At 42.1% G+C, this 15,708-nt stretch overlaps 1 protein-coding gene across 2 annotated transcripts; it reads left to right on the forward strand.

Moving 5' to 3' along the window:
* The first annotated feature begins 40 nt into the window (after positions 1-40).
* Positions 41-15,429, forward strand: AURKA (aurora kinase A). Of its 2 annotated transcripts, none has more exons than XM_088467119.1 (9): positions 41-211; positions 2,858-2,920; positions 6,175-6,460; positions 9,137-9,203; positions 9,851-10,042; positions 10,454-10,592; positions 12,706-12,854; positions 13,526-13,700; positions 14,730-15,429. In XM_088467119.1, exons 2-9 carry the CDS (start codon positions 2,864-2,866, stop codon positions 14,895-14,897), a joined length of 1,233 nt encoding a protein of 410 aa, XP_088323245.1. In that variant the 5' UTR covers positions 41-211; positions 2,858-2,863; the 3' UTR covers positions 14,898-15,429. The 2 variants fall into 2 exon arrangements, with proteins under 2 accessions (XP_088323245.1, XP_088323246.1); XM_088467120.1 differs by lacking the exon at positions 41-211 and adding an exon at positions 218-318.
* Positions 15,430-15,708: the final 279 nt, after the last annotated feature.

Below are 15,708 nucleotides of genomic sequence, written 5' to 3' on the forward strand. Positions count from 1 at the left end.
GCCGGCAGCCAATCAGCGACAAGTGCGGTTTAAAGATCCTTAAAAGCGGGAGGTTTGAATCGCTGGGCGGAGCAGTTTGGCTGTGAGGAGGATTGCTGCCTGCGGCCTAGGCTACAGAGTGCGGGCTGACTCTGTCCTTCTTTGCGGTGATCACTGCTCGTCCTGCAACGCTCTCTCCGAGACGTGCTCTGCTCTCTACCCTCACAGCGAGGTGTGTCTCAGCCCTCTACTCCCCAGTCTACCTACGTTACCTTGCTGTCCTGGGTGACTGCTGCTCCCTGGTATCGGGGTGATTATTAACCTAACCTGCAGCTGTAGGTGAGGCTGCTGCAGCCCAATCGAATATACAATATAAGGTGTGGAAGGCAATTGATGCATCAGGTGGCTAACGATTGTAGTTTGTGGGAAGGAAGTGTCCCTGAGAGGGAGAGACATGATCAGCCACCGACATTAGATAAAGCAGTGAATCTATTAACTTAATTAGTCTATGAAGCATCAGACACGTCAGTTACGCAGTGGAGGTAGAATATTATGCCCTGGCCTGGAGGCTGGTATGCGAGCTGCTCTGCGTTGTGTGTGTCTGTGATGTGCTGCAGTTTCTGTGTATATTTTATATGTATGTGTGGGACAGATCCTCGTCTGTGTAGGTGTGTGATTATCTACAATGTAAATAAATCTCTTGGTAAAAATGCTGCTTCACAACTGGTAACAGCCAATTGTTCTAACCATGTTGAGGTGCTTGGGGAAACTTGGGGCTTACTTCATTTGTGGGTGATATGTCCACAAATGTAGCTCAGTGATCTTGTATTTCAATCCCTATGGGGCTAGGGACTAAAATGCAGATATATTTGTGCGTTGTGCTGTGTACCAGTGGTTAGACTACCGCTTGAACACACAGCACAATGCACCAATATATCTGAACATATATTGTGCATTGGCTGTGCAGCACAGTCAATTATGTCTGAATGATTTGGTTCAGACATTGCTGGTGCCTACTGGCAATGTGCACATGATATATGGACCAATCAGCTGCTGTGCCAGTCTGTACCCATTAGAGAAGGAAGGCTGATGCTTGTATTGTCGCTATGGTGATAACACTGCAAGCTATCAGGAGGAAAAAAAAAGGAGCAAGAATGAGTTGCATGGACCAAGGATTGGCTGCAGAGACTACACAGGTCTTCTACCACATGTCTCTGCTTCATGAGATGTCACTACAATTGAGTATGTAGCAAGCCACCTGACTTTGGTTTAATTATGTACGCCCACAGCGACGACCCTGCCTTTGGTGTTTGATAATAAGAATGGTTGACTGCATACGCATGCAATTTTGGTCTGATCTGGCCCTGTTGAATTGTCTGAATATTAAACTGTACATAATGTGTGATCCTTCAATGCAACCAGTTTTCATCCTGCAAAACCTGATTGTAGGTGTGTATACACACTTCCAATATTGAATGAATGGTTCAATTGAAAGAACAGCCTGATGTATAGGTGTGTACCCAGCTTTAGTGGGGCATATGTGCACATTACATTATGGGCATTGCAATTGAAATGACCCCTATGGGGCATATCAATTGCTGGTGTAGTTTTTTTTTTTTTAAATCCTGTAGCTGTGAGGTTTTTCCTATCCAATAGGGAGTGACTTTTATATTTTGAAGTGGCACTCAAATTTATTTTGAGCAACTTCTGACAGTCCAGTTTCCTTTAATTGTTTTATGGAAGAATTGTTGGGACTTGCTTCAGGATCCTTTGGACAGCCTGCTAATGACTAAGCAAAAAGTTCCCAATTCACTTAATTGGTCAAGAATACTCCTCTTCTGCAGTCCTGTCTTTCTTTCTCCTCTGCTTCCCCGACTGAAGATTTCTTCTGTGTTCTCCAGCAGTGTGAGCCCTTTTAGGCATTGTCTGAGTCTGACTGTGGGGGGTTGTCATGGGGAGTGTGCGCACGCTGTCGGTTGCTGTTTGGGTGTTGCGTGGAGCATGTGGCAGCTGGGAGAGGAGTGCTGGAACTTTTTTTTTTTTTTTTTTTTAATTGAATACTGGTAGGTAATTCAAAATTGGGTACAAGGTGAACAGATTATCGCAGGTAAAATCCTGCACCAAATTGGATAGGTCCCCATGTGTCTCTAAAGGGGTTGGGTATGGGATCCTAATGCTGGCATACCGAAAGGGTTAGGATATCAACACTTGTCGGTCAGTATCCTAAACCTCCTCCTAATCACTGTACTTAGCGTCGTGATGCCGGTGCCAGGATTCTGGCAGATGTTGGGATATCTGTGACAGCATCCCGACTGGTGGGATATTGACTGGATCACCTGTAGAGTACAGATGTCTGGAGATTTTGGGAAAAGCTGGAGAATAACTAAATAACTGAACTACAGTTGGAAGCTCTAATACATGGACTGTACTTTACTGTTGAAGATTTTTAGGTTTAGTAACTTTCTGAATTTCATAGTATATTTAATTAAGGTTACCGTGATTGCACTGTGGTGACTGAAAAGAGCGAAAAATTCAGCTTGAGCAGTTTCATTAGCTCCCTTGACAGCAACATTTTCTGTTCTGTTTCTCTAGGAGTGGGGTGGGGGGGGATTAGGTCTTTACATATTCCCTTAATAAAGAAAAGATCTGTATGCTAATGCTCCCTCTTTATAGTGGGGAGAGTAATAACTCTTTACATATTTAAATGTTATATGCTGACTTCAAGGTTATGCATGCTTGTGGAGAGACTTGGCACCTTTTTACGAAAGGAATTAAAACTATGTAAAAAAATTCCTAACTTCATGCAGTAACCTACTCTCCTTGTGTATAAACTTTATTCTTGTGTGTATTTGATTATGAAACTTTGCTTTTATTATAGCACGCTATGGAGCAACGGTCAGCCAAAGAAAATCACAATGGACATTCTGGCTGTAACGTGAAGGTAGTGTTCCTGAAATCTAGTCTTTAGTGGCAAAATATATTGTTGGATGTTCTGCTGTAACTGTTAATAAAAGTGTTTATAGAGGGAGATGCATGCTTCTCAGTGTAATAAGGTAGTATTTGCAATAAACTGTCTTGATAGACACCAGATGTTAGACAGGCAATAGGTTGACACACTAAAGGACAACTGGTACAAATGGTCGACACAATTTTTTTTTTTTTGAGGGTTAGGCCCTAGAAGGGACAGTTGGGGTTAGGCACCTACCCCGACAGTTGGGGTTAGGCACCTACCCCGACAGTTGGGGTTAGGCACCTACCCCGACAGTTGGGGTTAGGCACCTACCCCGACAGTTGGGGTTAGGCACCTACCCCGACAGTTGGGGTTAGGCACCTACCCCGACAGTTGGGGTTAGGCACCAGGAGGGAGGGTAAGGGTTAGAAAAAAAAAAGGGGCAACCATTTTCATGTCACTCTTTTGACCCTGTCGAGCATATGTACCTGTCGACCTATTGCCTGCCTAACACCTGGTGTCTCTGTAGACATGGTTTACATTTTTACTGTAGAACTTTTAATCCATAACCGGGAGGAGGACCTCTCCAGTTCATGTAGGCATTCAGGTTTGGTATAATAATAAAAAAAAAAAAAAATAGCGAGATCTTGAGACAATGCTGAATGAATAATGCTGCCCATCCACTAGGCGATTAAACCGAACGATGGAGCGATAACTGTCATTATCGCTCCATCGCTTGGTAATCGCCCGCTAATCGGGCAGCAAAAGGTTAAAAACTACCATCGATGCGCGCGCCCCTTAGTCGTTTTTAACATCAATCATCGCCCGAACATGACTGTCAACCTGATGACCACCGTCAGGTTGCCTTGTTCGGGAATGATTGATCTGCATACACTGAACGTTCAGTGTATGTAGTTCACCCCGCGGGAGACTACTGCGACGTAATCGTGCCGTCGTGTCCCGCATCGTTAAGTGGATGGGCAGCTTTAGAAGTGCCTAAGCTCTTCTATGTATACATTGGGTTCTGAATCAGATGTGTTATTAGTTGATCTTGCACAAACTGAAACTTCAATAAATTCTGAGACACATTTTCCTTTACTGTGTACATTTGGGAGGCAATCGACCCTAAGTTTTTGTTATGAATTTGTGATAAAATTATCTTCATGATGCTTAAAATTTATGGTGGAATATAAATAAGCACTTATGTGAGAGGTGGTGCTGAGTAGTCGTGACCTTACCTGCCTCCAACTTCACAGCGCTCTGAAGGTGAAAGTGTGAGGTCAGTCCTGGAATGCAGGAAAGACTCCAGGGGGTATATTTACTAAAAATAGCATTTGGCTGAGATTGCGTTCCTGTGCAAGTTTCCCTGTTTTTTGATTTACTAAAGCAAAGCACTGGTGTAAAAACACTATCTAGAAATAGACGTCAAAATGCGCAAATAGAAATCAATAGACCATCGAAACGAGTACTTTCCGTAGACAGACATACAACACATGGATTTATTAAGAATAGTGTTTTTAAAATGCAATAGAACACAGAGCAAACTTGGGCCAATAGAAGCAGTGTTCTCCTCAGAAAATTTTTCCAGCTGGGTGACATCAAGAAGTAGCCGGGTGGGGGCCTTAATAATGGCAATAATAAAATGTTTTAAATCCTGACCTTCTCTTATTAGAGGCCCAAACATCTGATTATGAAAAAGCTGCAAAGTCTGTAGGATCTGGTCCTTTTCATACAGCTCCCAGATACTATCCTCACTTGCAGGCTCCCATAGTGCCAGGTGGTAGGCTGTTTTCTTGCCGGGTGGTGCACCTGTAAAAAACAGCCTGGGGATAACACTGAGCAGAATCAAATGGATGACTTCCTAAACTACGTGTTCTACAGAAGTCCTGTTCAGATCAGTGTGATCTGTGCAGTGCTTCTGTGTTGTAGGTGAAAGAAGATTAAAAAATTAAAAGAAACAGGTGGGGTCCCCCTCCCAAAAGAATTACCAGCCTTAGACAAAGGAGCCTCTTCTGGTAGAAGAAAAACTAATGTGGGGTTCCCCCTATTTTCCTATAACCAGCACTGGGCTGATCTAGCTTGGTGGTAATGCCAAAGCAGGGAGACACCTCAGAGCCGGATTAAGGGGGGGCACATGGGGTAAATGTCCCCGGCAGCCTCCCTCTCTCTCAGAAGACCCCCAGCCTTTGATCGAAGCTGCATTGAAATATTGGAGCACTGCAATCTGAAAAAACTGGAGCGGAATGGTGGAGTGGGAGTGGGAGTAGGGGGTGGGGTTACACGGCACTGTGAAATCAGGCAGCATGGATGGGAGAGCGTACACTGCACGATATCGTAAGCAGCGGGACGCGGTAGGGGTCCCGGCTTCGGCAAGTGTATACACACTTGCCGAATGCAGCATGGTCCCCGCTGACAATATTGCCTAGCGTACCTGCATGCAGGAGCGACATCGTCAGCGACATAGCCAGTACACTCTGGCCGATGTGGATGATATGTCATCCATTCCGCAAGATCGGGTGTCTTATCGTTTAGGGTGTACCCTCCTCGTGTGTGTGTGTGTGTGTGTGTGTACAACAGTACATATGTAAGAATGTGACTGTACATGTGTGGCTATGTGTAAAATGAATTGGGGACGTGCTGTGGCCATACCTGATTTTCAATAGCATGCCCAAGCTTTGCACACGAGGACTTGATCCTGTGTCCCAAATATTGCACTCTAGGCCAGTTTTAGTGCCCTGGGTCCCCAAAGCCTTTATCCAGCTCTGATTCCCCCCCCCCCCCCTACCAAAGCATTCACCCACCCCAGACTGGTAAGCCCAGGGCTGGAAAACATTGGAAAGTGGGGACCTTTTCCTGCATCCTTGGTGGTGGTGGCAAGGCACCTGGCCAGCAAAAGGGAACTTTTGCGCGTTCCCAAAAAAGGTTGTATACACTCAAAACAGGGGGGGTCTTTTGAATCACATCCCATGTGCATTTTAAAATCTGGCATGGTGCTCTGCTAAAACAGCTTAGTGAGAAGATTATGTACCTTGGTGCAGTTTAGTTTCATGGAGCTTTTGAGAACAATATCAACAGCATCTTTGACACATTTTCTTGCAGTTTCTCCAACTTATATACTTTGATGGTTTTATAGTTTCTGACTGCTCTGCACTGGATGTGTCGTGTATAATTTCTTGGCACTCACATGTGTTGTGCACTGGATGCAAGTGTGTGAATTTAACATCTTTCATGTTTGATCACTTCAGAGTATGACTTCAATGACTGATGGCCCAAAGCGTATTCCAGTGTCCCAGCAACAGACCGGCCATGCAAAGCCGACCGGAACTACTGGTGCAAGTCAAAGAATTATTTGCTCTTCAAATATTCCTCAGAGAGTCCTTGCACCTAAGCCGGTGTTACCCAATCAGAAGCAACTGAATGTACAACAAACTAATCAGCCCCAACCCAAACCTACAACTCAGGGGCCAAAGGCAACCCAATCACAGCCAGCTAGTGAGAATAAAGAACCAGCTCCAACGCACAGTGCTGCTGGTAAGATCTCTTGCTGGAGAAGTGTTTTTTGTGTGTATGTCCGAAGATTTGTACTTGGCTCTACCAAATTTGGCATGGTGGTGAATTTGACCAGGATTAGGTTTATGCCTAGGTTTCAACTTCATCAGGGCCACACTCTGTCCCATAAAACGGACTCTTAAATTACACAGGTTCTGGGGCTGAGGGGCTGGCTTCATACACAGTCAAGGTGTGTACACGTTAGACTAGCTTTGGAACGATATGCCTGATTCTGAGGCATGGTAATGGCATACAATTCAAAATCTAGTGTGCGCACTATATCGTCCGGTCCGAGCTCCTGTGGGGTTGTCGGCCGCATAGTCAGGTCAGCCCTATGTGCAGGCCAACCTTACTATGCGACTGACAACCCCATGCAGTCGGGCACCAGATCGTCTAGTGTGTACCGGCCAGCCGATATATAGGCGGGGAGGGTCTACTCGCTGGGTACACACCATTAAGTGTGTACCCAGCATTACACTCTGGCAGGCTCATGAGCAGCTCAGCACTTGATGCATTCAAACTGGCAGACAGCATAATCAATCCACAATCTTTGATCCTGGCAAAGCTTAGCATATGGAGATTGATTCCTGCCACTGCCGACTGGCCCCCTTCTGTCTGGGAATGGGAGTCCAGTCCCGGCATTGCCCCTCTGATGGCAGCTTGCTAGAGATGGTCTTCAATGTTGGTCTGAGTGATTTCAGAGGGTGAATCAACTGCGAATGCAGTGACTGGGATCACGCAGATGACGGCTGATCCAATGGTGCATCCTTGGATCAGTAATGCAGGAGGCGTCATGACTCCTGCTGCATTACCGTATTAGTTATTGCAGCTGCCATCAACCTGCTACTGAATCACCCCCTGTGTTCTGCAGTGACTTCTGAAACCAGAGATTTTGGAAGCTATACTGATTTCTGTTCTGTTATTCAGTCTGCTCCTGATATACCCCATTCCAAATGGGGTATATCAAGTCATGTACTCCTAACTTGCATAGTAATCCAGTTTACAGGTAAGGGCAATGTAAAATGTGTGTGGTGTTCACTGGTCCAAGTTTCAATTTATTTGTATGTCTTATTAATTGTTCAGACGGAGCTTTGGAATTCCTCACATCATGGATATATACTGTTGGTTATAGGAACCAGTATATCATGTTACCTGATTAGACAAGACAGCACCCCTGCAAAGTCCCTTACACTTGATAATATATTGAATTCTAATTAAACACTCTTAATTTTGTAAACTGATATAGTCTTCATGGAACAGTGGTAGTGTGAACTGTTTAAACTGATGGTTTGAAAATCCTGTCATGTGTTTACATAATAGATCAGAATTGTGAAATGAGGTTGCTGCTCATCTGTACAATTTTCAAACTTTTTTTTTTTCTAATTTGCTCCCCTCTTAATTCCCATGTTGCCTCACCCCTTCCCTTGTTTTGCCCAATAAATGAAAGCATTACCATGGCAATGATGGGTGATTTATGCTTTGCATATAGCCCTAGTAGTGCCAGATTTATTAGGTGTTTTTTTTTTTTTTTTTCTTAATAATAAACGCCACAAACTAGTTTGTCTTTAACGGAAATGTTGTTGGTGAATATAAAATCACATTTGAGGATGACTCCAAATCAGTTTGATATTCGGTTTATGATCTTAGAACAAAATAGCCAAACACACAGCTCAGTTTACTCGCACAAAGGGATGTTTGATAACAATAGTATGAGGAACAATTGCCTTATTTAAAACAATGATAATGCAAATGTAAGTCCATAAAATGACGTTGAAAATGTGGTCCTTCTGTCAATTTGGAATTAAGATTGGAATGTTATATTTGTGTATGAGTCCTGTGTTGATGAGTAGCTACCAGGTCTTGTGTGGTTGTAATGCTCTGGGCAATTTATTTGTTAATGATTTTGTAAATGAAATACGACAAACTGACAAATTAACAAAAGTAAAAATGCAGGTGGGGAAGAGGTAGGAGGTGATTGCGACGTGGCTTGTAAAAAAAAAAAAATATATATCACTGTTCAATGAAATCCAAGTCGGTATAGTATGGGTAGGTACCCCAGAAGATCCTCCTCTGAATCAAGAGGGACTTCTACACTTGTAACATTTGCGGTGGGTAGCAGCACCATCTGGAACCAGTGGTCGATGTTACAATTGGCTGAGATGGTTACAGCTGCGGTGGTTGAATCGGTTACTTGCTGGATGGGATTGAGGTGGTCATCTACCAGGACTCCGCTGAGCTTCCTTTACCTACAGCTGGCCAGCTATGTCTCCAACTCTCGCTTCATAGTTGGTGGTTTAAATGCCAATTTCAGGGGTACACCACACTCTTAATCCCTCTGATTCTTCAGCCTATACCAATACAGAATACCTGTTTTGGTATGGTCTTACCAGGATGGTGCTGTCACATGAAAATCATGGGAAATTAAAAAAAAATGTGCTTTTATTTTTAATTGGCGGAGCTGGAAACCTAAATCGCATGTGCAGATCTGTACAGACCATCCAGTGTGGAGCTTAAATTGCTGCAGGGTGTTTGCATCACTTGGACAGAAGATGGTTTTTATGTCTGGACTACTGTTTGTCTGTTTTTTAAGACCTAGTGTGTGTGGTTCTCCGTTCCCACCCCCCTCCTATCTTGATGTGATTTTTGATGTTTTTACAGAAAAGAAAATCAATGCAGATCAGGGCAAGGCTCAAGCTGCTGTTGCCACCAAGGGAGAGGGTAAAAGGTAAGTAGCCAAAACTGTTCTACAGGTTTATGTAAACTGATTAACATCACGTTTGTATTGAACGCACAGTATTCCCAGCCACTTGAGAATCCGTTCAAACAATATTTAGGATTCTGTTAAATTATAAACAACTCTAAGTGAAAGTTGCTTCTTTACAAAGAACATAATGTCTTTACACACTCAGAATAATGTGGTTTTGGCTGCATTATCTGTCAGGGGTCCTCAAGTACAATCGGTAGGTCATGTTTTGTGGATTTCTCTAATCATGCACAAGTAAGAATCTGCTTTACTAGGACTGTAATTATCCCATCTGCTTCTACAAAGGGAAATCCTTAAACATGACCTTTTGGGAAAATTTAAGGATTGAGGATGAGTCACTGAACTATGTTGAGCACATTTTTACTTGAGGGGACATTATTTATATCAATTGAAAGTGTTCATGGGCTCAGAATAAATGTGCCCTATCCTGCATTATGAGACAGATGGCATTCTCTTATGCCTTTAGCTATTGCTTGTGAAGCTATTATGTGTATACATTAATCCTATGTACCAGTCGTGTGTAACTTGTAGTAGCTATTGAAGTTGAGCCATTTTGTTAAGTTGGATGACTATGGCAAATAACTTTCGGTAACGTTCTATTTCCGCAGGAAGCAATGGTGTCTGGATGACTTTGAAATTGGTCGCCCTTTAGGGAAAGGAAAGTTCGGCAATGTGTACTTGGCCCGGGAGAAAGAAAGTAAATTCATCCTGGCACTAAAGGTTCTTTTTAAATCCCAGCTGGAGAAGGGTGGTGTGGAGCATCAATTGCGGAGGGAAGTGGAAATCCAGTCCCACTTGAGGTGAGTTTATTAATGTAATGTACTGGTTATTCTTGTTTCTATTAGACTTTATCTAACTTTACACACTCTAATACTATGTAAATGTTTTTAGAGGCAATTTCAATTCTCGGACATCTGTGCCCTTGATCTGGCAAAATGTACCAGCAATTTCAGGTGAAAACACTGAAGTATATAGTTTGACACTAGCAAGATTAATATGGGCAGATGGTTGAGTAAGGGATAATTCTTCAGGCAGACAGCCAGGGCACATACGGAGTTCTATTTAAATTCTGAAATCTGTTTCTATTGCACAAATGGTGTTTGATTTAAATATAAGGTCTGTAATACTGTCCAGATGTACTAAAATGGCTTATGGAACAAGCCACTTAAATAGTGTGTTTTACTAGAAGCCTAATTGTAATTTTCTTCTAGACATCCCAACATTCTCCGACTATATGGCTATTTCCATGATGCCACCAGAGTCTACCTCATCCTGGACTATGCTCCAAGGGGAGAGCTTTACCGGGAACTTCAGAAGTGCTCAAGGTTTGATGACCAGAAATCTGCTACCGTAAGTAAGATTTTCCTAGTTATGTATATTCTGGACCATGGCTATGCAGTCTAAGGATTCCTATTTATGAAATACCAGTTAATGTAGGCTGACAATGGTTAATATAACAAGTGCTGTGCAAACACCAGAGGTGCATGGATTCTGTAGGTCACCTGCCTATTCGGTATATAAAAGTCGTGCCTTGTTCTTCACCACCCATTACCATGGCAGTCTTTAACAATGTTTCACCTTGGCCTTTAGATTGGGATAAGTCCTCAGGGACATGGTCTCTGCATCCAGAAATCTTCAACAATCTGGTAAAATGGTGGGGTCAACCAGAGTTGGAACTTATCGCTCCTACTTTTTGCTGCAGAGCCAGGGTCCCATTAGCTGTTCCAATAAATGCCCCTTCCCCACAAATACCTATGTTTAAATGGGTTTGGTATTTTGATATTCAGATGTACTAAACATGGCAGTAGGTCCAGGGATCAGACTTCCATTTCGACAAGAGATGTCACAAGGCATCCATCAGTTAAAATTTGGCATGGCTCTTAAAGCCAAGATTTTATAAGAGGTTTGTTAAATGCAGATTTGCATGGAATAAGAAAGCAAAAGTTTCTTCTTCCACTTCCTTGCAGAGTTCTTTTCAGGCAGGATTAGACTTGGGTCTTCATTTAGGTTCCCTTAAACTGCTGGTATCTGCTTTGTCAATTAAAGAAAATTTGGCTCTAATCCCAGAAGTAAAGGCTGCCTTGAAGGGTGTATTGCATATACAGCTACCATAGAGGCATCCCATAGTCTGGTGCTGTCTGTCAGCGCTTCTGTAGTGGGTAACTTTGGAAAGTTACTTTTTTGGTTTTGTTTTTTGTTCTATCATTAGCTAGAAGAGTTTCAGAATTAGGAGCTTTAATCTTGTAGGCCTCCAATTTTGGTGACTCTCAAATATAGGGCAGTTATGTACACTACTACCTTTTCAACCTAAAGTGGTGTTGGCATTTCATCTTAATCAAGAAATTTAGATACTGACTTATGCTTAATCATGTAAAACAATAGATTGGGGATAGTTGTCAGACTTGGAGTGTTGAGAATTCGTCTAGAGAACAGCCCATTTAAGGAAAACTGATTAGTTTTACTTATTCTTTACAATGCTAAGAAAGTAGGTTGGCCAGTGTCCAAGCAGACTAGATCAAGATGAATTGGGGCCGCAATCAGCATGCAGATCGGGGAGCTGAACCACCTATTCCAGATAGGATCTCCACTCATTCTACTCGCTTGGTTTGGGACTTCATGCCTGGTGCAGAATTTAGCATCTGCAAATAGCAGTTGGGTAGAGAAGCTACATGGTCCTCAGTTCATACATTCACAAAATTTTACAGATTTCATGACTTTGCGTCCAGGGACCCTTCTTTTGGACGGAAAGTATTGTGTTCAGCCAAGGTGTGGGGCAGCTTTTGTACATCCCCCATGAACAAGCAGTGTCAACCAGATTTTTGGTACTTGCTGTTAAATCTTTGACACTACTGGGGGACACTACGATTCCTCATTTGGTTGTTTGTACATGAGAAGGATGTGATTTCAGTCCTCATATTTTTTTTTTTTTTTTTCAACTTATCCTTAAGGCTAAGCTCAAACGGAGGAAGGGGAGGAGTTGATGTACTAGAAAACATTAACCTATTAAGTGCTAACTCCTCAACTCCCACTACACCCCATGGTCAAGAAGATACCCCATATGGACTGAGATTTAACTGTAAATACAGAATTTTTTTTTTTTTTTTTTATTCCCTTAACATTAATTTGGTTAGTGGTAGCTAGCAACCTTTTGAATCATTGACACTTAGTGGTTTTGATTTACTTTTAACAGCATTCAATATTTTCAAACTATAATAAAAATATATATATATATATTTTTTAAGAAGCCTACTTTCAAGCTGCAGTACACAAGCATTAAGAAAATGGTTCTGCTTTAGTGATTCTCCAGCTGCAAAAAATTAAGAGTATATTGTGGCTTTAAAATCTCTCATTGCTTTGATAGTACTGTAAATGTGTACACAGCCCCCTGGCTGTATATTGGTATGGCAGACAAGTGCGAATAGTCTTTCAAAATAGATTGTAAAACCTTGCGTTTTCTTCCCAGTACATCACTGAGCTAGCAGATGCACTCCTGTATTGCCATTCCAAGAAGGTTATTCACCGGGACATCAAACCTGAGAATCTGCTCCTTGGCTCCAATGGGGAGCTAAAAATCGCTGACTTTGGTTGGTCAGTTCATGCCCCATCCTCAAGGTAAGTAACCTGTCGAGGCCTGTTCTAAAAAAAATTGCAGTATGTAAAATATCTTGGGCTCTGTTTTTGTCTGTCATCCTTTAGACCACAAGAGGGCAGAATTCCTTCTGCAGTACCAGCTAAACTCAGTGTTACAGGTTGACTACAGGAATTATATTTTTTTCACTAATGCATTAATTCTGCCTACAATAACTTCAGAGTTGCTGCTTCTGCATTGACATTTGTGACCTACGTCAGTAATCAACATGTCAACATGTTCCTTTTTAAAACTGACATTTTATGGATATGTAGAAATGAGGGACACAGGGTCCCCCTTCCCCCATATATTGTAAAGCTGGGATGTGATTTAGTTTGTACGGTCACCCTGACCAGTCATAAACCTACCTATTGCGCTAGAACTGCAGAAAGCAAATTCACATCGGCCTGCTGTTTTGTCTAAGAGTAGGCAACTTCTTTCTGAAGATGACAGATTACACTGCCAATTTCTGACTGTGAAATCTAAGTTACATGTCCAAGGCTGACTTCATTGATAAAATTCTGGATTACCATTACAACACTTCCCATTGTCTGAGCAGTTTGGTTAATCCTAAAGAATCTAGGAATGGACAGTCCAATTAAAGTGACACTTTATACAGCATATTTTTTTTTCCTTATCCAACTTGTTGTATCAGGAGGACAACACTGTGTGGAACTCTGGATTACTTGCCTCCTGAGATGATTGAGGGTCGGATGCATGATGAGAAGGTAGATCTATGGAGCTTGGGTGTCCTCTGCTATGAATTTTTGGTTGGGAAGCCTCCATTTGAAACGGAATCTCACCAGGAAACTTACCGAAGAATTTCAAAGGTAGAAGCCATTGAGGGAGCAGATTTGTGTGAAAAGTGATTTCTGACTTTTCAGTCTAAAATACCACCTTTTACACACTGCAGATTTATCATTCTGTGTATTCACTGCACTCAACAAGCAGTCACTCTAGTCATGAATAGTTTGGAGGAACTGCAGCTTAATTCTTTACCTATCTCATATATGATGCGAATGTATGTTAACAGTACAGTTTAGTGTCCCCGAGTTTAAGCCACACTGCCAAACCTACTTGGTGATATCAGCCACGTCAAATGCTAATAATGCCCAACACGGGATGCCGGTGGTCAGCATCCCGAGGCTGGCATCACGACAGTGTTAGGATACTGACACCTGTCTGTAGTCTAGCTCTCCCTCCCCCTAACCCCGCTACTTGCCTTCGGGATGCTGTCACCAGCATCCCAAAGGTGTGTTGAGATTCTGGTGCTGACATTCTGAGTGCCGGAATCCCCGCGGTTGGGATATTGACTGCATTCCCTCCAACACATGCAGCAACACGAGGCATTCTATTCCCTGCAAGGCTTCCAATAAATGAAGTGTTTGCATTAATGCATTCCAATCTGGGTGCACACAGAATGAGGCATATAGTATAATGTATGGATATTGCTAACCTTCAGTATTATGCACTGACTTGAAGGCTGCATTAGTGTCGCTGACTTATTTGCGATGTCTAAATACTGAAGTCAATTTCTTTTTTCTTTGCCTTTTTCTCCACTGCTCAGTGACTTATTCATACTCTGCTGTAGACTAAATGCATGGTCTTGTTCTTGGCAATGGCTTTATTTTCTCCAATGAGATTGATATGCAGACTGCTCTAACTATTGGTTCTCCAAGAGCAAACAAAATAAAGTGCCTGGATGGGAAAGTACAGTTTAGTACACAATTTGATTTCAGACTCGTTAAATTGAATTATGGTGCCAATTTAAGTCTACTGTAGTGCAGTTTCTTATTGTAGCTTTATGAATGAACTATAAACAATCATTGTTAAATGATCAGAATTTGTTCTTTCTGCAGGTGGAGTTCCAGTTCCCACCATATGTGTCAGAGGGAGCTAGAGATCTCGTTTCTAAACTGCTGAAGCACAACCCAAACCATAGACTGCCCCTGAAAGATGTCCTTCAACATCCCTGGGTTATACAAAATTCCATGAAGGTGGAGAGTAACTCACAAAAAGACCTATGATGAGTGGGTAGGGGCTGTACTTCACCATGGCACTGCTTCCAGCAACAAATGTTTTTCAAACTTTCAATTGGTAATTCCTGTAATCTTTCATCATATCCACATCCCCAAGTGACATGAAAAACCATTAATCTTTATACCATACGTTGAATTTCAAAGTAACCTTATTTCCCGTTTAATCAGTAGGTCATGGTAAGTTCAAAACGGGAAGTTAGAATTTAAACCTGTTTTTAAAGTGGAAAGCTGTATTCGGGGTTGGCTGGTGCAATAGCGATACAAATGCCTTGTTGTATTTATTAGGCTGCTGATGCAGTCTTTAACAGTTGCTTGAATCTGTGAATAGGTCATCTGATCTACTACATGTGTATATATCTTTAAAATTATGTTTCACCTTTTAATGTGTCCCGTCTTTTTTTTTTTTTTTTTTTGTATAAGGTAACTTTACATATTTTAACAAATGTAAAATAAAAAAATTGCATTTTTTTTTCTTGTATTTTGCCCCATGTAAAAAAATTAAATACTAAATTGAACATATGATTACACTAAGCTCATAATTCTGTGGGTTCCAGGGACCATCATCTAAAAAAGTGTCCTAATTCATGGTTTCTGGGTCTTTATATGCCCTTCACATCTGCCACATGCCGTCAGAACTACCCAGAAGCTGTTTATATGCATTTTATATGGCATCAAACCTCTGCTGCCCACAAGCGCTTTCATTATTCTGCCCATGGCACTGACGCCGTTCTAATGCTACTTAAAGCATTTTGAGCCTGGGCATGATGACTTGAAACATGCTGGTAAAGCGACAGGTTAA

This window comes from Taudactylus pleione, unplaced genomic scaffold (genome assembly GCF_031769625.1).
Source record: "Taudactylus pleione unplaced genomic scaffold, aTauple2 ptg000069l, whole genome shotgun sequence".
In the NCBI taxonomy this organism is placed as follows: domain Eukaryota; kingdom Metazoa; phylum Chordata; class Amphibia; order Anura; family Myobatrachidae; genus Taudactylus; species Taudactylus pleione.

Excerpts from the sequence above, each read along its gene's own strand:
- AURKA (XM_088467119.1), top strand. The coding sequence starts at position 2,864 with ATGGAGCAACGGTCAGCCAAAGAAAATCACAATGGACATTCTGGCTGT. Across the intron at positions 10,043-10,453 it reads GAAATCCAGTCCCACTTGAG|ACATCCCAACATTCTCCGAC; the intron begins GTGAGTTTATTA and ends ATTTTCTTCTAG. Across the intron at positions 10,593-12,705 it reads ATGACCAGAAATCTGCTACC|TACATCACTGAGCTAGCAGA; the intron begins GTAAGTAAGATT and ends TTTTCTTCCCAG.